Source organism: Dipodomys merriami, unplaced genomic scaffold (assembly GCF_024711535.1).
Source record: "Dipodomys merriami isolate MVZ:Mamm:240054 unplaced genomic scaffold, mDipMer1.0.p SCAF_11, whole genome shotgun sequence".
NCBI classification, from domain to species: Eukaryota; Metazoa; Chordata; class Mammalia; order Rodentia; family Heteromyidae; genus Dipodomys; species Dipodomys merriami.
In genome coordinates this window covers 17,702,015-17,725,054 of record NW_027202382.1, presented here as the reverse complement: position 1 = coordinate 17,725,054, position 23,040 = coordinate 17,702,015, and the positions used below count along the sequence as shown (strand labels likewise).

The following is a 23,040-nucleotide window of genomic DNA, read 5'->3' as shown; positions in this document are numbered from 1 at the left end:
TCGCGAGGACTTCCGGAGCGCAGTCACTTCCGGGCTGCTTTTCTTTCGCTCTGGCTGGAGTGTGAGTCGGGGAACGAAGGCTATTGCTGAGCGGGACAGCGAAGGCTATTGCTAAGCGGAAGTCAAAGAAAGACCTTACGGAGAGGTCTGTAGGTAGGTGTTCATCTCAGTCCCACCTCCAGGCTTCGGCCTGTGGGAAAGGTTGGGCCAGGCTCTGAGGAGAGGTGGGGCCCGGGCGGGAGGCGGTGCTTCGCGCTGTCCTTGGTGTGGATGGACCCCTGCGGACCTCAACCTGCAGTGCTGGTTAGCTCACCTATAAATTAGTGTCTTAGTAATCTATTCCTAATGGGCCGTTGGAATTAGTTTACGAGTACAGCGTACGATCGCCACCTCCCTGATGCCTTTGGTGAGAGCACTACACTGCCTTGCCCATGGTCATCTGAAATTTCACTCGCTGGCCCTTAGATACTTCCCCCTTAGACTTACCCATGTCACAAAATGGCGCTATCCTACGATTGTTTAATCCATAAATGCAAGGAAGAGCCTCTAGATTTCGTTTCTCCTTTCATCACCATTTATCCATAATCCTGCCAGTTATACTTTCACAGCATATCCATAATCAGACCTGTGTTACTGCCTTGTTTAAAACCCTGCTAAACGTTTCATTGCAGACTCCATAGCCTGTAGGGTTCTGCCCTCATACTGGGGTTCTTTCTCTTTCTCTGATATGTCTAGTTTGTTACCAACATTTTAGGTATGTGTACTCACTGTTTTCCTTACCTGTATTTGTGTGTTCTCCATAATTCTCAATCACCATGGTTAGTATATAGTCCCCTCTCCCCGTGTGAAAACTCCTTTTACAGAGTTCTTTTTACACAGAGTGCCTCATAAAGTTGTGAATTGGCAAGGGTTGTTGTCATGTCTTTCTTGCATTTCTCTCATTGTTGGTGGCAATTTATTTGTACCCTCTTCTGGTGCCTCTCTGTTACCACTCCTTTCAGAATATTGCTGTCCACCCCAGGCTACCTCCCTCAAGGTTATCTTTGGGAGGCAATGAAATAACCAATGGTGACATGGAATAACCATTGTTATGTTGTGGGCAGGAATTTGGATAGGGTACAACAGGGACAGCTTGTCTCACAGCCTAAAGACTGGGGCTGGAATTGAAGCCATCTGAGAGCCTGTCAGTCAATTTTGGCTACTAGCTAGAAGTCCTTAGGTCCTCTCTACATGATTCTTCTACATGGTCTCTGCATGGTCTGGGTTGGCTTGCTTACTCCATGGTGGTTGGTCTTCTCAGAGTTAGCCTTTCCATCCCTCTGCCTCCTTACTTTGCTTACTTTTCTTCACAATTGTTTCCATCATCTGATTTTCTTCATTTGTTTGCCTCTCCCCACTGGAATGTAAACTCTATGAGGAGTTTATTCATTGTGTAGTACAGTGTCTGGGTTGGATAGTTAAATAAGTGCTAAAATTGAAGCTGCACGTGAATGAATGGATAGCCTATGCTGCTTGGCCCACACTGATGCATGATTACTTAACTTCATACTTACTTCAGAAAGTAACCAGAGACTTGGACATTACTGTTTCTCCCCTACTTTTGTCTCAGGAGGCACTAGACTGAAAGGAAGCTGCCCCAAGGAGCGCCAAACCAGATGCCTTCTTCTATTTCATCAGATCAAGATGACTTGGAGACTTGTATACTAAAATTTTTTAACCTGGATTTAAAGGATACAAGTCTTACTAGTCCCAGCAGCAATCTCAAAGCAGAGTTAGATGGCAATACAAAGAAGAAATACTCATTTGCAAAGAAAAAGGTAAATTGCTATGATGTTTTCATGATCTAGAAATATAGAACTAGTTTGTTTAGGTTGTTCCCAGCTTACAGTATGGTCTAGTCAGGAGTCCTCAGTGATATAATGAATCCTCACCTATAAAGACCCCTGTGATAGGTGAAAATCTGTGAAGTAGCAGTGTTACATAGTTGTCCCTCACTGTATCATGGTTCACTTCTTGCTACGTAATGGATTTTCACCTGTCACAGGGGTCTCTGGAACATATCTCCTATGGATAGGGAGATACGTTCACTCAATATAGTGAAGCCGCAATAAGTGAACCACAGTATAGTAAGGGATGACTGTATATTAATTCAGTGCCGGGCAAAGGAGAATCGAAGAAAATGTGTGGCCCTGTAATAGTTATAGTGGAGTATCTGTATACAGTAGATTATAGACAGATTGGATTTTTTTCCCCACCCAGAGTTATGGGAGGAATGCCAGGAATACAGGACACATAATCATTAAGAGAACAGATAGGCAGTAGGGCAGCTGTCATTTAGCAAGGCTACCAGACTTGAGGCTGTTACTGAACCCAGCCGACTGTTGAGATAAGATTTCTGATCTGGTCCAGTTGGCTGGGTTCTACTGCTTTAGAGAAGAACAAAGAATCCCAGAATGCTATAGGTATGCTCACTACAGCTTTGATAGGACTGTAATGGATGTAGTATTGCTGCTGTTCGTCTGTGCTATTTGGTCCCCCTATCCTTTTTTTTTGGTAGAAACCATTGATTGAAACTCTATGATCTTAACAGTAGAGAACCTGAGACTCACAGGAAGGGAAAGAATAACTGAGGAAATGCAATTGAGACTTAGTATTCTTACCTTCAGTCTGCAACCTTCTCACAGACCCTTCTTTTATTGGTTCCTTGTCAGTGAAGAACAGATGTCTGCTAGTAACTTCCTAGCTGTCCCCCAGATTTCCTTGATCATGAAATTCAAAGGGTACAACAAAGTCTTTAACACTAATATTTTGCAATAATTTCAAGTATATTGAAAAATTGCAGGAATTTTATGAATGGTACACATATTCCCTATACTCAGAAATTTCTTTCATGTTTCACCATTAGTCCTCAAATGGCTTTTGTTTGTGTGGATTTGGGGGACAAATATGGTAGGGGGTTGGACTCAGAGCCATGTGCTTGCCAGGTTGGTGATCTATCAAACCCCCAGCTCTCCAAACTGACTGTTACATAAATTCTACTCTCGGGTCATATCATTTAATTGTTATGTCTTTGCAGTGGTCTTTGTTATGTTATTTGAGACAGAATCTCATTGTGTAGCTCTGGGTTGCTTTAACTCCTACCTCAGCCTCCTGAATACTGGCATACAGCCATGACCCACCATACTTGGCCTTAGTCTTCTTCAAACCTGAATAGTTTCTTTTCCCTTAGATCTGATTATGACATTTTTGAAAATTACAAATTTTGTTTGTTTGTTTAGAATGTTACTTGGTTTGATTTTGATTTATATTTCCTTGTAATTGGATCTAGGTTTTGCTTTGAAAACCTGAGATACTATACTCCTCGTGAGTTCTGTAGGAAGTACACAATGTCAATTCACCCCTGTTACTGACAAGGTAATTTTGATTACTTGATAGAGAAATGCCTACCACATTTAATGTTGTTATCTCCTTTTCTCTTTGCCTGTCTTGAAGGATTAACCAGAAGAGAGGCTAAAGAATGCCCTCTAACTTGAGAATCCCAACTTGAAGCCAGACTGGGCAGAAAAGTCCCTGTGAGACTCATCTCCAGTTAACTACTCAAAAACTTGAGAGTTGTGCTGTGGCTCAAAGTGGTAGAGCGCTAGTCTTGAGCAAAAGAGCTCAGAGACAGCTCCCAGGCCCTGAGTTGGAGCCCCAGGACCTATTCCTCCCCCCCCCCCAAAAAAAAAAGTCCTTTAATATAATTTGAGGCTACCCCACCCTCTTGATTCAATCCTAGACAATCCAAATGCATCTTGCACATTGAGGAGGGTCCAGCATTATACTTTTCATCTTGATGGACCCACAAAGTGTGTATTTAAAGATACTTTACAGAAGTCTTGAATTCATTTTAAAATTATTTCACTATATATGTATAAAATATTCCACCCCCCCACTAGACAGGATACACTGTACTTTGCAAAGCTGAAAGTAATACATTCTATATAACCCATATTTCTGTACCAGAAAGCACCATAAAACCTAATGACAAGCTAGGAAAAGTATTTAATAGCTATGATCTAAACATTCAGACTTACTGCTAATCAAAGACATGCAAGTAAAAATTGGCTAGCATTCCTTTTCTTGAGGCCATGCACTTTCTTTGTTGGGGAAAACATAAAGTGGTACAATTTTGCTGGAAGTCATAATTTAAAATGTTGTGCTTTTTGAACCATTAAGTTTTCTTGTAGATGTCTATCCTGAATGTAGATGCTTAAAGAAGTAGAAGAAACACAGTCAACATTGCTTAGAATTGCAAATGTTGAGGGCTGGGAAGGTAGCTCAGCGGTAGAGTGCATGCCTTGCAAGCATGAGGCCCTGGGTTCGATTCCTCAGCACCACATAAACAGAAAAAAAAAAAAAAAAAAAAAGAATTGCAAATGTTGAGCTGGGTGCCGGTGGCTCACGCCTGTAATCCTAGCTACTCAGGAGGCTGAGATCTGAGGATCGCAGTTCAAAGCCAGCCCGGGAAGGAAAGTCCCTGAGACTCTTATCTCCAATAAACGAGTAGAAAACCGGAAGTGGTGCTGTGGCTCAAGCAGTAGAACACTTGCCTTCAGCTGAAGAGCAGGGACAGAGCCCAAGCCCAGAGTTCAAGCCCTGTGACTGACCAAAAAAAAGAATTGCAGATGTTGAAAATTCTGAATATATATCAGATGATAATTGGCTAAGAAATTTCTTGTTAATTTTTTTTTTTTTTTTTGGTCGGTCATGGGGCTTGAACTGGGCCTGGGTGCTGTCCCTGCTCTCTTCAGTCAAGGCAAGCTCTCTACCATTTGAGCCACAGCACCACTTCCTGTTTTCTAGTCGTTTATTGGAGATCAGAGTTTCATAGACTTTTCCTGCCTGGGCTGGCTTTGAACTGTGATCCTCAGATCTTAGCTTCCTGAGTAGCTAGGATTATAGGCTATAGCCACTGGCGCCTGGCTCTCTTGTTAATTTTTAAACAATAAACAAATTCTTTTATTTTATTTTTTTGTCAGTCTTAGGGCTTGAACTATGGGCCTGGGCACTGTCCCTCAGCTCTTCAGCTCAAGGCAAGTGCTCTACCATTTGAGCCACAGTGCCACTTCTGGTTTTCTGGTGGTTAATTGGAGATAAGAGTCTCAGGGACTTTCCTGCCTGGGCTGCTTTGAACTGTGATCCTCAGATCTCAGCCTCCTCCGTAGCTAGGATTACAGGCGTAAGCCACCAGTGCCTGACAATTTACGTAATTTTTATAAAAAATAATCACACATTAATTTCCAAGAAGAACATCAGAACATTTTCATGTATTTTATTCTAATCTTTTTTACTGTACTTTAAAATGCCATTCGGATTGTATCATATCAGCAAATTCTATTCAGTTGTTTCACTCAGCATAATATAAATGGTTTCTTATATAGTTTAAAGTTGCTTACTATTTCTTGGTAAGTTTACACCATAGTTGCTTTTGGACATAAATGATGGTACAATAGTACTAATATTTGCCTGAAATTCAGATCCTTCCCTTAAACTTCTTAAGAAAGTTGAAACCATAAACACTGTTCACATTCTTTAAATCTGTTAGTTTTCTAAGAAAGAGTGTACTCCTATTGGTAGTATATTTTACTACCCATTTCATTTTACCCTTAGCAGATTTCTAAATATATTCTAGAAAATACTAAGATTTTACAGGAAGATATATAGGTACTAAACAATTATTTCATTATATGTAAACAGTTAGTGACAGGTGTTAATGGGCAAAAATTAAAATGTAAGATTTCAGCTTACACCCTTTTGTAGGATGGTCAGAAAAAGGCCTCATCAGTAAGCCTATACATCAGGGATAATTTCTATAGTTTGCTACTAGAGAAATCTCAGTGATGGTGTGGAGTACCAAAGGCAAGAATAGTAAGGTAGCAAGTCAAGTGGGAACAGTACAAGGAGCCATATTTCCTGGGGAATTATAGGCCACTATAAGGATTTTGCTAGAGAATAATAACACTGCTGTAGGAAAGTTTGGAGCAGAGGAATGGCATATGATTTAGGTTTTAAAAGAATCATTTTGGCTGAATGGCAAATAAATTATGAGGTTAAGTATGGAAAGAGGGAGAGTGAGTATTATAATAGTTCAGGGAACACATGGTGGTTTGGATCAGCAGAAAGGTAGCCAAGAGAGTTGGTGAGAAGGATTGGATTCTGGGTATATTTTAGAAACAGAGCTGATAGATTGGATATCAGAGTAAAGAAAAGTGAGGATGTGACAGGTAGTGGTGGCTTACTCACACCTATAATACTAACTAATCAGGAGACTACAATCTGTGGATCGTGGTTTTAAGCAGCCTCCAGTCTGTGAGACTTATCTCTAAGTAGCCAGCAAAAAGCCAGCAATGGATCTGTGGCTTAAGTGATAGAGCTAAAACTGTAAGTGAAAATGCAAAAGGCCAGGGTAAGATGCCATATTTTATCATTCCAATTTAATATATGGGCCACTAGAAACAATGAAAGGTATTGTGTATGTTTGTGCGCGTGTGTGACTTAAATTTTATATCCTGGGACTAAAATTATGATTCTGATAACTTTGACATCCATAATATGAACCCCTTGGTTTTAGTTTTTTTAAATGATTTCTTCCAAAGGTTACTAATCTGAAAACTATTACTTTCTCAGAGAATACTCACACAATAATAAGACATAAAACTGGAACTCTCAATAGAAAGATAACAGAAGGGACTTCATAAAATCTTCCATTGGCCATATATCTAAAGATACTTACCTGTGATAGTATTTGCAATGTAATTTCAGGCCTTTGCCCTTTTTGTCAAAACCAAACAAGTTCCAACCCCTTTGGAATGTGAGGAAAGCCAGTGGAAGTGCTGTCAGCATCTATTCACAGACCAAACCAGCATCCACAGACATGTGGCAACACAACATGGTGATGAAATTTATCTCCAGACTGCTGCTATTTTAAAGCAACTGGCCGCCAATTTGAGTGCCTCAAAGAGCCTTGTGTCTGCAAACCAAAAGAGCTCTCCAGAAGACTCCTTCACTCAAAGCCATGAAGTATCTGCGTGGCTCCCTGACATCAGCCGCTTTAGCACTGATGAGCTGATGAGGTAAGAGTTTTCGTTCTGTTTTGGCTTGATTTAAAAAATTTCATTCTGATTTGGTTTGAGATACTACAATATACCTACTAAAATGACTAAAATGAGAAAAACTACCTTCAGCAAAAGTGGATGGCAATGTGGGGACAACTGGCTGATAGAATAGGAAGTTGTATGGCCACTCTGGAAAATTTGGCAGGTTCTTTTTAAAGTTACATCTTTCCTGTGATCTTTTCCTGGGCTTATAACCAAGAGAAGTAAAAACATGTCCACAAAATTATTTGAACAGGAATATTCATAGCTGTTTTATTCATAAAAAAATCTGGCAACAGTTGCAAATGTCCAAAGCAAGAGAATGAATGAACACATGTACTCATAGAATACTGTGCAGGAAGAGTGATGGACTGCTGATGTTCAGGCTACTTTCTCTCCATATTACTTGAAGGCAAAGCCAATTTATGCTGATACATAGGTTGCTTCTGGTAGAAAGTTTGACTGAAGCCTGGTGCTGGTGGCTCGTGCCTGTAATGCTAGCTACTCAGGAGACTGAAATCTGAGGATCGTGGTTCAAAGCCAGCTCAGGCACAAAAGTCCGTGAGACTCTGATCTCCAGTAAACCACTAGAAAGCCAAAAGTGGTCCTGTGGCCCAAACAGTAGAGTGCTTGCCTTGAGCTGAAGAGAGCAGGGACAGCTCTCAGGCCCAGAGTTCAAGTCCCATGACTGACAAAAAAAAAAAAAAAAAGTTTGACTGAAAATGTATAAGGGAGGTTTGGGAGTGTTTTTGTTTGTTTGTTTGTTTTTGGTAGTACTGGTTTTAAAGCAGGGATTTAAGCTTGCTAGGCAAGCATTCTGCCACTTGAGCCATGCTTGCAGCCCCTTTGTTGTGGTGATTTTTGATAGTAAGTCTTACTTTTTACAAGACTCATATTTTCAGCTCTTGTATAAAACATAGTTAACAGTACTTATCTCTTGATTATGACTATTAAATGAGGAGCAAAAAGTAAACTTGCCTTTTGTAAAGTGGGAAATGCAGTGCAGACACTGACTAGTAGTTACTCTTCACGTCAGAGGAGCATGAGTTTCTACCTTTACCTTCCTCCCATACTACCCTATACAGTGACTCATGTGCTCTTGCCCTCTGGTTTTCTATTTACAGTGGCCAGAGCAGTGAGGAAGGGGAGGTGCTACTTTATTACTGCTACCGGGACCTGGAGGAGCCCCATCGGATCTGTGCCTGGCAGACAGCTCTGTGTGAGCATCTGCACCTCACTGGCAAGGTAACCTTTCTCCACATGCCCCCTGCACTAGGCTGGTCTTGTCTTCCAGCTTTGGAATACAGAGCCAGTCAGTGCTCATTCTGTAAACGTTCACCATTGGGAAGTCTTGCTGGATATTCAGTAAAGTGTTAAAACAGCTATCAACATGTTACATACAAATATAAGATACAAGAATATCTAGCTGGTGCTGGTGGCTCACACCTATAATCCTAGCTGCTCAGGAGGCTGAGAGCTAAGGATCATAGTTCAAACTCAGCTGGGACAGGAAAATCTGTGAGACTCTTATCTCCAGTTAACCACCAGAAAACCAGAATTGGAGCTAAGGCTCAAAGTGGTAGAGCACTAGTCTTGAGCAAAAGAGCTCAGGGAAAGCACTCAGGCCCTGAATTCAAGCCCCATGACTTGAATCAAATGGCATATATCAGGGGTCAACTAACTTTTCCAATAGAGTCAGACAAATACTTCAGACTTTGTAAAATTGATACATGATATGTCAAAGTGGATATGGCTGGGTTCTCATAAAGCAACATGCAAAAGCAGGGGTACTCTGCTGATCCCCTGGGACAGGAAAGTGTTATATAACTTCTCAAGGTATTTTATAGATAGATGGGCATATAGGTGTTACTTGAAGTTGCCTCTTAGCTTTCCTAGTACCTAGTGGCTGGGTCTTTTGCAAGCTCAGGTTCTCCTATCCCTCTAGAATGCCCTGGTTCTTCCCCTTTTTATATGGTTTAGGCCTTTTCTCAGATCTCTGATCTCTTTGGAACTGGAATCTGAAGTTGCGCTCATCATGCATCTCTTTTTGCTATTCAAAGAGTATATGAGTGACTGAAAGCATGATCCATCTCTGTCATAGAATATATGCTTCATGAATTCAAGAACTTTGTCTTAATTAATCTCTATTCTCTGTGCCAGCAAGGCTATAGCAGGTACTCTGCCAGTATTTGCAGAATGTTGAATAAAGGAGTGAATGCATGCTCATAATAAAACCATAAGTATGTGTAAAGATGGAATGTTATATATCAAAATATTAATGATGGCTGGGAGCTGGTGGCTCCTGCCTGTAATCTTCACTACTTAGGAGGCTGAGACTGGAGGATTATGGTTCAAAGCCAGCCCAGACAAAAAAAGTCTTTGAAACTCCTCCAGTTAGTCAGCAAAAAGCTAGGCTACAGGTGCTCAAGTGAATGAGAGATTCTTAATTCAAATTCCCAGTATTGCACACACACACAGCACACACCCATGTGTTAATAATGGTCATCTCTGCATGATAGGTATCTTTTTATTTTTGTAAAATGTTCTATATGATTATATGTATATATGTCTAATTTTCAAATTTTAAGTCAAAAGAACTGGACTCTCTGAGATATCCTCTGGTTGTGGCTGTACTGTTCTAACCTTTTCTGCATGTGACTCAGGTTTTAATTTTCTAGAATGGTAAACTGATTGATCAGTGCTGTTTTCCACACCCATGTTTTCTAAGAAGTAGTATTATCTCATGACTTCATCAGTAGGTCCTGCCATTTCTACCTCAAGAATAACCCTTGACTCCATTCACTTTTCTTACACTTTTACCATCTGAGACCAGTCCTTGCCCTTTCTGTCTTGGTCATGCAGTCATTCCCAAACTAGTCTGTAGTCCTCCTTTCTTACCATGTATCCATTCGCCATACAAGCTAGAATGATCTTAGAAGGTAAATGAAGTCACATTGCTCTCTACTAGTATCTTCCAGTGGCTGCCTACTAGATGTGATAGGAAACTTTTCTATCCTTCACTGAGTTCCTGCATGGTTGGGCTCTTCTTACTTATTCCATCTAGATCGAAGAGTTTTTTGGGCAGAGTCTTTAGAGTCTTCTATGTATAGGATGATATTATCTGCAAACATCAATAATTTAACCTGTTCCTTTCTTAATTTTATCCCTTTTATTCCTTTCCTTTATTGCTTTCACCAGAAACTTCAGTACCATAATGAATAGGAGTAGAGATTTAAAACCTTTGTCTTGTTCTTGATTTTAGTGGAAATGATTTCAAGGTTTTTTTCTATTTAGTAGCATGTTAATGGTATATTTGTCATATATCATCTATTGAGATGATCATGGGATTTTTTTGCCCTTGATTCTGTTTATGTGCTGCACTAAACTTACAGTTTTACCTATGCTGAACTTGAACATCCTTGAATACTGGAAATGATGTCAGCTTTCAACTAGATCATGGTATATGATCTCTTTAATATGTTACTGAATTCAGTTTGCAAGAATTTTTGTGTCTATGTTTATCCAAGAAATTGGTCTATAATTTTTTTTTTGGTTGTACTCTTTCAGTGAGTAACACTGTTTTGATAGAATGAGTTTGGTAGTATTTCCTTTTTTAATCTCATAGAATAATCTGTGGAGCAGTGACCTTAGTTCTTCGTTAAATGTCTGGTAGAATTCGGGCTTAAATTCATCTAGTCCTAGCCTCCTTTGTCTCTGCTTGTTGATCTTTTCAAGTAGTTTATACTCTCATTCAGATTTAGTGGGTCAGATACATTTAGAAATTTATCATTTCGGGGCTGGGAAGGTGGCTTAGTGGTAGAGTGCTTGCCTTGCATGCATGAGGCCCTGGGTTCGATTCCTCAGCACCACATAAGCAAAAAGAAAAAAGCCGGAAGTGGCGCTGTGGCTCAAGTGATAGAGCACTAGCCTCGAACTGAAGAGCTGAGGGACAGTGCCCAGGCCCAGAGTTCAGGCCCCACGACTGGCCCCCCCCCCCAAAAAAAGAAATTTATCATTTTCCCCTGTCTTTAGTAATAATCTCTCTTGTGTTTCCTGACTCTTCTTATTCATAAAATCAAAGTAGTGTTTGCTTCTAATCCATTATTTTGCTCCATCCTTGCTGTTGTTCAGTTTCTTAACATATCTGCCAAGGGTTTTTTTTTTTTTGATTTTATTTTGTCAGTTGTGGGGCCTGAACTCTGGGCCTGGGTGCTGTCCCTCAGTTCAGCTCAAGGCAAGCACTGTACCACTTGAGCCACAGCACCACTTCTGGTTTTCTAGTAATTTATTGGAGTCTTCTGGAGTTTCTTGCCCTGGCTGGCTTTGAACCGCAATCCTCAGATCTCAGCCTCCTGAGGAGCTAGGACTATAGGTGTGAGCCACTGGCACCTGGCTATGCCAAGGGTTTTTTGTTTGCTTGTTTGTCCTTGTGCTTTTTTTTTTTTGCAAGAAAACTCTTCATAGCCTCCCCCCCCCTTTTTTTTTTTTTCTCAGAGACCCTTCTAGATCTTCAATCTAAATTCATTTTCCCTGGATAATAGTTGATGGAATCTCAGTCTTTTTCATAATTTTGTCCATTTGTAATTTAGATCTTACTACTTGTGATCTCCCTTAGTCTTAAGCTCCAAAAGGAACAATACTGTATTTTTATCAACCACTGCATACCCAATTTCTTGTACAATTTCTGACACACAGTTGAACACATCAGTAAAACTTATGGAGTGAATACATATCACCACCTCTATCCAGGGAACTTTCACACCTTGGAAGATAGGTATTCTTACAAAATATGAAATTGATTTCTGGGTTGAGAGGTCAGATTTTCTTAGCCCAGCCTCATTTGGGCTGCCCTAGTAATGTAGCAGTGAATGGTCTTATCCACAAGGTGGCAGCCTCTCCCCAGAGTGCGGGTCCAAATTCCCAGGCTTTAAGGCTGCTCATGTGGCCAGTTTAGTGAGAGAATTTTGAGCTGTTAGATTTGGCAGAGTATTGGTGTTAAGATAAGGAAAGAAGAGAACCTGAAAATTCTAGAATTAAAAGGTACACGTCTTTATTACTGTGTATCTTTATCTTCAAGAAATCTTCAAGAAATTTGAGGTGATAGATTGGAGACTTTGAGAATGACACATTATAAGATACAGAGCCCCAAAGGTCTGGTTTTATAAAACAAGATATATTCTAGATCTTTATCCCACTAGGGAAGTTACTTGATTTCCTGAACCTCTCTTTCCTGTTGGTTTTGTATTCCAGATCTACTGCCCACTGGGGAAGGTACTTGATTCACCCGAGCCTCTCTTTCCTTCTCTGAATAATAGGGGATTGCAGTGCCTACTCTTCTGAATTATGATACAATATACCTGTTTCATGGCAGGTATTCAGTCAGTGCTGACTGTTGTTTATCTCAATTTCTTAGATGAAAAGCATTTCTTACCAAGGAGCTTCTTCTAGAGTTTTGTATTGAAGAATCCTAGAGATTGCAAGTACAGCCCATGAGTTTGGACATGGCTCTGCTTTAGCTATGTGGGGAAGTGGATGTGCTTGCCATTTATTTGGGTTTTGAGATTAAAAGAAAATAGGAAAGAATCTGCTACCCTACCCCAAAATAGTCATACAGCAGTATGCACACCTCATACTGCCTCTGCTTAGACCGTTTTGAAGTACATTTCCTGGTTTTTAGAGTGGTTCAACTTAGTTTTCCCATGTAGTGTCCTGTAAGTTGGTGGTGGGTCCAGGGACCTGTGCCTCAGAGACTGCATATGCTTTCTGCTTCCCTCCCCCATGCCCAGAATAGGTTTCCCTAACATGTAGCACTTTTTCTCAAGGAGTCCATTGTAATCTGGAATCTTTACTTTGGAACTCTGGATACTACTACCAGTGATGTCATGAACACTGGCTCATGGAGTGGATCCAATTGGCTATCCAATTGGATTAACTGAAGCAACAACTCAAGTACCTTTCCTGGACCCTGACACAGGCAGCCATTGAACACTTTGAAATTCTGATGCGTTGGTATATAAATAATGGTAACAATGGTAGACTTCTCTTTCCAAAGATTACCATGAAACTACAGAGCTGCATTTTCTAGCACTTTTCTGTAGAAATGGTTCCTCTTAAGGCTAATCTACCTTTAAACTCAGCTAAAGAATTTTGTAGTACTAGAACAAACAACTCTTCAGGGCCCCAGAAAATGCCCTTTATGGAAGGTGCTCTACACCAGGCTCTACTGTCTCCTTGCCAGTGAAATATTTCAAAGAGAAGCCAAGGAGTTCCAAATAGGAGTATATGTGCATATATGCAGCAGGCCCACTGTGTGGCAGGTACTGTTCTAGGTTCTAGAGACACATTCGTGGACAGAGCATACATGTACTCCTCCTAGAACTTGGGTTCCAGTGGGGGTGGGGGTGGTTTGCAGTGGTTGCTTCCCCTCCAAAGGGGATTCATTCATGCCCTGTCTTGAGTGTGCTATGCTTTAGGATTGGGTAATATCTTCGGCAGTTTTAATTTTTTTAAATCTGTTTTTGCTGTTCTTTTGTCTTCTTTTTGTTGACATAAGAAAATGAAGTTCAGAGAAGTCAGTTAATCTGTGGCCTATACAACAAGTAAGCACAGAACTAATTTTCATCCTAAATTGGTTGGCCTCTGGAAGACTGTGTTACAATACCCGGCTTATGCTAAACTTTGGTTACTGGACTTTGCCAAAATTTTACTCCAATTTTCATGTTCAGCACACATGAACTGAGTATCTCACTTATAGAAACATACTTTGTTACACTTTGGGGCAAAAGTTAAATCTTTATGAGCCTTTTGTTCTAGCCTTCAAAGACAGCTAAGAACATGCTCTGTTTCCTCACATCTTACATCTCAGGTTCGAATTGCTACTGAAGGAATCAATGGGACGGTTGGAGGAAGCAAACTGGCCACCAGACTCTACGTGGAAGTCATGCTTTCTTGCCCATTATTTAAGGATTATCTGTGTAAAGATGACTTTAAGGTAAGAGAAATAGAAAGTAGAAAGGAGTACACTCAGGGGAGGAACACAAGGCACAGTGTCTCTGGGCCTCTAATATAAAATTAATACTTTTATCTAAGTGACCTCCAGGAAATGGAAAAAAAAAGACTCTAGAGCCATCTGCTTCTACCTTATTGAAGACGAGGACAATGAGGAGAAGCGTACAGTGCCAGATAAATCCCTTTTCCCTTTAGGATTACAAGACAGTGCAGTAGAAGGATTGTCCTAGCTGTTGGCCTTCCACTGAGTTGCCATGTTACCATGGGTCAGCTGGGCCCTTTCTAGGCCCCAGTCTTCCTTCTTAGACCCCAAAGATGTCACAGTTGTACAATGTAGGAATCACACTTGGGCAGGTTTGTTCATTTAAGAGACTATTTCAACAGATTGCTGTGTTGTACTATGTTTTTAGAAGAGCTGGAAGTGACAGATTAATGCTTCATACCACGTGGGGGCATGTTGCTTTCACAGTGAGCTGCTGTGTTTGAGTGACTTTTGTTCTACCACTGTCAGTGATAAGGTGATGGCAGATGCTTTTGTAATGTTCATGCTGGTGGCATAAAGAAAAGAAAGGTCACTGCTCCAGAACAATAGCTGCAGTTTAGTGGTGCTTAGTTAAATGCTTGTAGCCCTAGAAACATAACATTTTTACACATGGAAGACACATGGTAAATATTTATTAACATGTTAAATTATCTGGAACATTCTGAACCCTAACTCTCTTCCCATTAAGCTTTACTAATTTTTTTCCCCCTAATTTGAGGTTTCTTAAGACTTCAGCTATCATTACAAAACAGAGCATAATTCTTACGTTTGGCATTTCTTTTGTACTTGGCAATGGGATAGGAAGACTATATATCCTTTTTGTTTCTCATTGGCTAGACCAGCAAAGGAGGAGCTCACTGTTTTCCAGAATTGCGTGTTGGTGTATTTGAAGAAATCGTGCCCATGGGGATCAGCCCCAGTAAGATCTCCTACAAGAAGCCCGGTATGCTTGTTTTCAGAAAAGTTGTGCTTTTTGTTATGGGACAAATCTTAATAGAAAAAATAAGAAATTAGGCTGATCAGCAGAAGTTGTCTTGAAAAATCCCATCTTTAAGGTAGTGTTGGGGTGGCTAACATTTTAGTTCATCTAGTGCTTAACTTGGTGCTTCTCTTAGGTGCTATGGTAATTGCAGATTTGCTCTTAGAATGATCTGATTCTTCTTGGTGATGGTTTGGTAAGAAGCTGTTGGCTCTTTCCCATGAAAGCAAGTTGGGAAGAGTGTAATTATTATATGTGAGTAGTTGTCAGCAGAATAGAACACACAGGCCTTTTGGCACAGGGAGCAAATGGCTTTCAATAAATAGCAAAGCAATTTGTAATGCTCTAGAATGTTCTTCCCCCTCTTCCCTGGTGGCTACTGTTGGTGTTTGAAAGACATTTGTTTGATGAGGTTTGGGCTCATTTTACTTTTTATCATGAAAATGCCCAAACATTAGAAGAGAAATAGAGTGAAGTCACTTCTACGTATTTACTGCTCAGCTTCAGCAGCAACTCACTAATGGTCAACATTCTTCTACACTGTCCCCTTCTCCCTTTTCAGTAGAATCCCAGTGCCATGCCATTTCATTCATAAATACTTTTGTGGGTATCTCTGGAAGATAAAGTTTTTTTTATTTAAATAAACTATTATGTCTAAGAGGTTGTAGCAATAAATCCCTAATATTTTCAGATCTCAGTCAGTTCCAGGTTGAGTCATCATTTCTTAAGTTTGCATTAGGATTTAAATGAGATCCATTTTATGATTCCTTATTATCACGAAGTCGATCAACATACATGTTTACCTGCATTGTCTTCCCTCTTGCACTTTAGTTTTGAAGAAGCTAGGGCATGTGGCCTGTAGAGTCTCATAATGTGGATAGATAATGCTAATTGAATCCCTATGGGCTATTTCTCTTTTCCTTGTATTTCCTGCAAATTAGTAGATGATATATATGAAGTATATAATTTTATATTTTCTTGTAGCCACATGTAAAAAGTATCTGAAGTTCAGTTGCATGCTTTAAGATGCAGTATATCCAAAATGTTATTTCAACATGTAATTAATACAAAAACTATTAGTGAGATACTTACCTTTTTTTTTTTTTTTCCATACTAAGTCCTTGCAATCCACTTTTATTATAGCATACCTCAAAACCATGTTTCGAGTGCTTGTCAGCCTCAACTGACTGGTGGCTGCCAGGTCAGATAGCACAGGGCCCAAGGCTGGACCAAACTCAAGTTCAGTTGCATTTTTCCTTTCTTTTCTCCCTCCACAAAGCTATTTCATAGGTAGTATTAATTTCTACATCAGAAATAGCTAAGGACTGACAAGAATACTTAAGAGTTTTCATTTTTTAATATGTAAACATTTAAAAGAATGTCAAGAGTTAAGTAGAGGGATAGGGAAGTAAGTTACACACATCTGGGAAAAAACAGCCCATGTGTGAGGAGGTAAGAATGAAACAGGTTGCATCTTTGTGTGTCCCTCCAGCAGGAAGCAGTCTGACAACTATAGGCTTTCTTGGCTATAGGATACTTCCCAGGAGCTTGGGAGAGAGTGGGTTCCAGGCAGTACTATGCTTCTTTCACATGAACTACAGCCAATTGAACATCAACAAAACAGGAAACCAACTGGTTCTCCGTGGCTCTTGTGGGGAGTACATTTCCACACCTCTCACAGATTTTTGAATGTCTCTTTTGCCCACTGTTTTGGTATCTATGAAGGTATATGACATTAAATAGCATTGGGTTACATTCTCCCTGTAATCTAGTTTGCACAGGTAGAAATACAGGCAGTTTGGCTGTGCTCTGGAGCCTCTTTTCTCTCCAGGGTATAAAACACTGTCCAGTGGCTGTTGCGATCCATTCTTGGGTGGAGTGTGGCTCCTTTGTGCTGTGAAGCTTTATCATGAGTGGAGGGTGACCACCCTTAATTGCAGTTATCCCCCAATGCTAAGTTCACCAAAACCTTTTTAGTTTACAAGATGTAGACTCCCAAAGACTGGGGAATATTTCTATCCTGGAGAGTCAAAAGGCAAAGGGCTCCATCAGACTGAAGCTCTCAATTTGTTTGTATGCTTTGTCTCCTTTTCCTCACATCTAGTGTTTTTACCTTTTTGGTTTCTTTCTCACGTCCTTCCTCTTGTCTGTCAGTCTCTCAAACTCTGTCTTTGTTTTCCCTCATGCTTATAGACTTAGACACACTGCTTTTACTCTTTTTTCATTTAAAAAGAAAACATACTCCAACTTGATTCCACAAGTTTATGCTCTTAGCTACCAGTTCTAAGTCAGGGCTCTTTCTTTAAACTTGGTCTCCACCTTAGTGTAGAATAGTTTAAAGCCTGTAATAATGTATGTATATTCTGAAGCTTCCCATGCAGAGTGACATGGTATGGTGGCCTGCTAATGAACACTGGGTCAGCAAACCTAAACAGATTCCAACTGTTGACATTTTACAGTTATACTACGAGTATGAGGATGTGAAATGTCTTACTGCTAAGGTCTTTGAGGTCCTCAAGTAGGAATCTTGGGATCAGGGAGATTGAGGATGCTTGGAATCACTAAATGATTTTATCAAAATCATCAGATACTATCATTTAGAAGACAGTTATCATTATCAGAAGAAGTTTCCATGGAAAGAAACCAGTGAGATGAGGCTGATTGTGCTTAAGTTTACTTTTTTGTTTTGTCTTAATGTAATGTTTTTTATTTGGTTTTAGGAATCCATTTATCACCAGGTGAATTTCATAAAGAAGTAGAGAAATTCTTATCTCAGGCAAATCAAGAACAAAGTGATACTATTCTACTAGATTGCAGAAACTTCTATGAAAGCAAAATAGTAAGTAAAAACCAGAATTAGATTCAGTAAAATGGTAAGTTTCCCTGTTCCCCATTAACAGCATATTTCTCCAGGGGAAATTATGGCCACATAGATCTCCTGTCAGTTCTAGCTGCTTCAGAGAAAACCCAAGTCTTGAATTGAGGATTTGGTAACAAAGTTGAAGAAAATGTGAATTAACATCTTGACACAGAATATATTTTTGCCTCCCATGAGCCTACTCTTGATCAGTGATCTTGTGAAGTTTATTTTGGGGAGCCTCTCCAGTTCCCCTGAGTTTGTAGGAGAGTAACCCACAGCCCACTGGCCCTGCTTTTAATTCCACATCAGAGAGAAGCAACTAGTGAAGTGATTTGCCAAGGTGGAAGTTGTTACATGGAAATAACTTGTTCTCCCTAGGTTTGTTTTCCTGGTAACTTTCCTTCCATTGCTTCTGTGTTACAGGGGCGATTTCAGGGCTGCTTAGCCCCAGACATAAGGAAATTCAGTTATTTCCCTAGCTACGTTGACAAAAATCTAGAACTTTTCAGAGAGAAGAAGGTGCTGATGTACTGCACCGGGGGCATCCGTTGTGAGCGTGGTTCAGCGTACCTCAAAGCCAAGGTGAGCTACTTCCCTGCAGTTAAAAAGCTCTCCAACTGCCTGTGTGGAGCTTCCCATCCCTTCCTTCATCCCTGTCCCATCCCCAGCCAGCCAGGGGATTTTTTCCCCCCCCCCTTGTATAGTTCAGGTATTGCGTTTGTAAATCTGAGGTTCTTAAATCTCAAGATGAGAAAAGCACTTAAGAGTCCTGGAGACTCATCAAGTACTAAAGAGAAAGTTTAAACATCTTTCCTTTCCTAATCCTTTTGCTTGATCCCAAGAACAAATTCATAACATTACATGTCTCAACAGATGGCTTCCTATATTTAGGAGGCAGCAAAAATAGTTGGGTCTTTAGGGTCTTAGAGGGAGAATGTCTCACTGTTGTCATCACTCATCCTCCTCACTAGGCCAGGTCTCGCCTGTTGGTTCCTTGACCCTTTAATTATCAATCCGTCTGTGTCTCGCAGGGGGACCATGAGCCCCTGGCTGGCAGCAGAGGTGGGGAATCCTCCGCTTGGGCACTTGCCGCCACTCTATGGAGCTTCTTCTAGGTTTCTGCTTATTTCTTCAGATTTCCTGATGTTTTTCCACACCCAGGGAGTGTGTAAGGAAGTGTTCCAGCTCAAGGGCGGTATCCACAAGTACCTGGAAGAGTTTCCCAATGGTTTTTACAAAGGGAAGCTGTTTGTTTTTGATGAACGCTATGCCCTGTCCTACAACAGTGCTGTGGTGTCAGGTAGGTTGTCCCAGGACCAGAGCCCATACTGAAGGCAGGCACCATTCCATCCACCATTCTAGAAACACTCGCAGGGGAAGCACCTGATGGAAACTTGTGCATCTCCAGCAGTTGGAGACACAGCAGTGGAGCAGACAGCAATAGGAGTCCTGATTATACCATGCATGGACCAGGCAAGCCTTTCAAAATGAGCATGTGTGCTCTGTGTGTTGCCAGGAGCTGGCCCAGTGGGGGAAATCAGGAGCTGAACCCTCCACTCATAGAATTCAGGGGTTGAGTGGATTTGGATGGAAAAGTAGTTAAATCTTTATTTTCAGAAACTCCTTCAATTAGCATGTAGGCAGTAGACTGGTTGTATTAGATGCACCTGGAGACTTTGTAGTAGAATCAGTTGCTGTGACTGTCTCCAAATAGGCGGAATTCTACTGCACAACACAAATAGTTTTTCGGCTCCCCAGTAAGTCTTATTTATATCTTGCACCTCTTACTGTTCCATAGATTTTGAAAAAGGTTTTTTTTTAAACAGTTTTTATTTACAATTGGTTTCCTTTGTAATACTGTGTGTTTTAATCATTTAAAATCATTTTTCTAAGATATAGTCCATGGAATTTACTAGTCTGTCAAGTAAATCCATGGCACAGATGGTGCTGTGCACATTTGAGTGGGGAATGGAGCATGGCCAAGGCCAGGGGCAAGGTGGCCACAGGTAGGCAAGCACAGGCTGCCTAGATTTGGCTGAAGTATTGGGCCTGCACTAAGGAGTGGTTTAGGCACAGGCAGTAAAGGGAGAGAAAATCATTCAGAAAGGTGACTTCTGTCCCTAGTTTGGAATGGGAAGTGTCACTGACAATCCTGGTGGCTGCTGCAGCTTCTAGAACTCCTGTGAATAGGGACTGAGGTAATGATAAATTCAGAGTGTCTTTGCTACCTTTCGGATCTTTTTGTTCACCATAATGATCCTTATCTCTTCTTGGAAAGTACTTCAGATCTGTTTGGAAGTAAATGTAGCATAAATTACAAATGAGTACAAAGCAGATGTGTTAGTTTTACAGAGGAAAAACTGGCAGGACTTGAGGAATGCCTGCATGTGATGGGGAGAAATGGGGAGGAAGGCCCCAAGGTAGCAGAGATAGGAGATAACCAAGGTAAGAAGACTTGGGGAAGACTTGTGGTTGAGAAAGATGATGTGCAGTTTGGGAACCAGGTGGCCAAGGGTCCTGGCAGTCTTGAGGCTCAGGCCCAAGGAGTTAGTGTGTACTTCAGAAGTAATTCAGTTTGGGGGTCATCCCCCTTTCAAGGAGAAAGACATTTAAAAAAGGGTGGTCAACTCCTACCATCCTTTGTCAGAATGGCTCATGAGAAAAGGCAAAGAAGAAAAATGAAGCTAGGTGCCAGTGGTTCATGTCTATAACTGTAGCTATTCAGGAAGCTGAGTTCTGAGGATTGTGTTCAAAGCCAGCCCAGGCAGGAAAGCCTATGAGATTCTTACCTCCAATAAACTTCTCAGAAAAGGCTGAAATTGGCGTTGTGGTTCAAGTGGTAGAGTGCTTGCCTTGAGCACAGAGAGGCTCAGGGACAGAACCCAGGTTCTGAGTTCAAGCCCCAGGACTGGCAAATAAAAGAAAAAGAAAAATGAGTCAGTGAGCTGGGTGCTGGTGGCTCACACCTGTAATCCTAGCTACTCAAGAGGCTGAGATATGAGGATCGCGGTTCAAAGCCCGGGCAGGAAAGTCCGTGAGACTCTTATAAACCACTAGAAAACCGGAAGTGGTGCTGTGGCTTAAATAGTAAAGGGCTCGCCTTGAGCTGAAGAGCTGAGGGACAGCACCCAGGCCCAGAGTTCAAGCCCAATGACTGACCAAACAAAAAAAAAAAAAAAAAAAAGAAAAGTGAATAATTGAATCAGAAGACAATTTCCAGATGAAACCTCCTTTGCTCTCCTCTTCTCCCCTCTCCCCACAAAAAGCATGGGTGCTTGCTTAGAAAATTGGGAGCTTGCTTTGTGTGTGTATGTGTGTGTGTTGTGTACACCCCTTGTGTTTTTGCTTTGTGTTTCTGGCTAGCCCAGGCTGGCTTTGACCTCATAATCCTCCAACCTCATCTTCTTTCATGCTGGCATTACAGGAGTGCACCAAACTCACCTGGCTATGTAACTTTCTATTTTTTTTGTTTAAAAAAAAAACAAACCTTTAGACCTAACCAGACCTATTAGAGTCCACTAAGCTAAGAGTTACATTTAGAACTGGATAGGTGTGTGTGTGTATGAGAGAGACACAGACAGACAGATGATGAATGAATAACCAGGGCTTTTCTTTCTGTTCTAGAATGCTCATACTGTGGGGCTCAGTGGGACCAGTATAAACTCTGCTCCACTCCTCAATGCCGCCAGCTTGTTCTGATCTGCCCTGCCTGTCAAGGACAAGGATTCACAGCCTGTTGTGTCATGTGTCAAGACAAAGGGAACAGGCAGGCTTCAGACCTTCCCCAGGATAGCTTTAAAGAGGAGTGTGAGTGCACAGCCCGGCGGCCACGCATCCCGAGGGAAATCTCACAGCCTGTTCCACTCCCTGTGAGCCCAGATGTTGGCGAGGATCCTTTGTTTGTATGAGCATTTGCCAAATCTTCACAAAGTCGTTGGGGTCTGTTAGAAGAATGTCAAGGCTACAGAAACCAATTGGAGATTTGGCGCTCAGTGCCACCATAGCAAACTGGTCACCATGTTGGTCGCATACACTTTACAAGAGAAGAGGGATAGGAAGTGTTGGCCACTTACCTGAACCATCCTGGTTCAGAACATGCTAGCACACAGAAAAAGGTGAGCTATATGGGATCCCAAAGGTGTAGAAGAATCAAGCCTTGTACATGGCAACTGTGTCACGCCCTTTCTTTGCCATGCAGCAGGACTGTTCATAGCCAGGGTCCTTGTTAGCAAACCTGTTTTCCTGGCAGCAAAAGTGGCTGTGGGAATGGACTCCTAGACCACCACTTAGGTCATCTGCTATCTTCCGCTGCCTCATTTTTTTCTCCAATCACCTGAGGAGATCTGTAAACTGGCATTTGGCTCACCTCCTACTTTTGAAAATTTAGTGAAGGCACCCCCTCCCCTCCCCCCAGCCCCTTTATGTATGATCTGTGGTACTATTGAGGAGCTGCAATAGTGTCTGGCACTTTATAGAAAAGTTTGTCATCCCTGTCATTTGGTGCATGATACGACAGACACATGCTTCTCATTAGCTGCCCACAGCTGTCTGCTTGTAATGATAGTTTGTATGACCTGCAAATGATGTTATAAATATCCAAATGGCCCTTGGCAGAGAAAAAATTCTTCACCTCTGCTTAGAGAGACTTAGATAAGCTTGAGGGCACTGGCATTTGAACCATGTTTAGGTCAGCATCTGGAATACAAGATCCTCCCCGCCCCCTTTCTTTTTTGATTGTGGGGCTTGAGCTCTGAGCCTGGGCGCAATCCCTGAGCTCTTTAGCTCAAGGCAAGCACTCTACCACTTGAGCCACTGTGCACTTCTGGTTTTGTGGTGGTTTGTTGGAGATAAGAGTCTCACGGACTTTCCTGCCCGGGCTAGCTTTGAACTGTGATCCTCAGATCTCAGCCTCCTGAGTAGCTAGGATTACAGGCGTGAGCCACGGCGCCCAGCTTTTTTTTTTTTTTTAAACTTAACAAGACACTTTCTTAGTGAGATCATTCAGTATTGGTGG

At 41.3% G+C, this 23,040-nt stretch overlaps 1 protein-coding gene across 1 annotated transcript; it reads left to right on the top strand.

Moving 5' to 3' along the window:
- Nucleotides 1-26: 26 nt before the first annotated feature.
- Nucleotides 27-23,022, top strand: Tstd2 (thiosulfate sulfurtransferase like domain containing 2). The gene is made up of 10 exons (XM_070010279.1): nucleotides 27-153; nucleotides 1,610-1,817; nucleotides 6,805-7,115; nucleotides 8,261-8,381; nucleotides 14,002-14,127; nucleotides 15,025-15,130; nucleotides 17,887-18,005; nucleotides 18,450-18,608; nucleotides 19,188-19,326; nucleotides 21,651-23,022. Exons 2-10 carry the CDS (start codon nucleotides 1,656-1,658, stop codon nucleotides 21,932-21,934), a joined length of 1,527 nt encoding a protein of 508 aa, XP_069866380.1. The 5' UTR covers nucleotides 27-153; nucleotides 1,610-1,655; the 3' UTR covers nucleotides 21,935-23,022.
- Nucleotides 23,023-23,040: the final 18 nt, after the last annotated feature.

Bases quoted from the DNA above. Each gene is read 5' to 3' on its own strand.
- Tstd2 (XM_070010279.1), top strand. From the start codon at position 1,656: ATGCCTTCTTCTATTTCATCAGATCAAGATGACTTGGAGACTTGTATA. The intron at 1,818-6,804 runs GTAAATTGCTAT...ATGTAATTTCAG, and splicing joins ACTCATTTGCAAAGAAAAAG to GCCTTTGCCCTTTTTGTCAA. The intron at 18,006-18,449 runs GTAAGTAAAAAC...TCTGTGTTACAG, and splicing joins ACTTCTATGAAAGCAAAATA to GGGCGATTTCAGGGCTGCTT.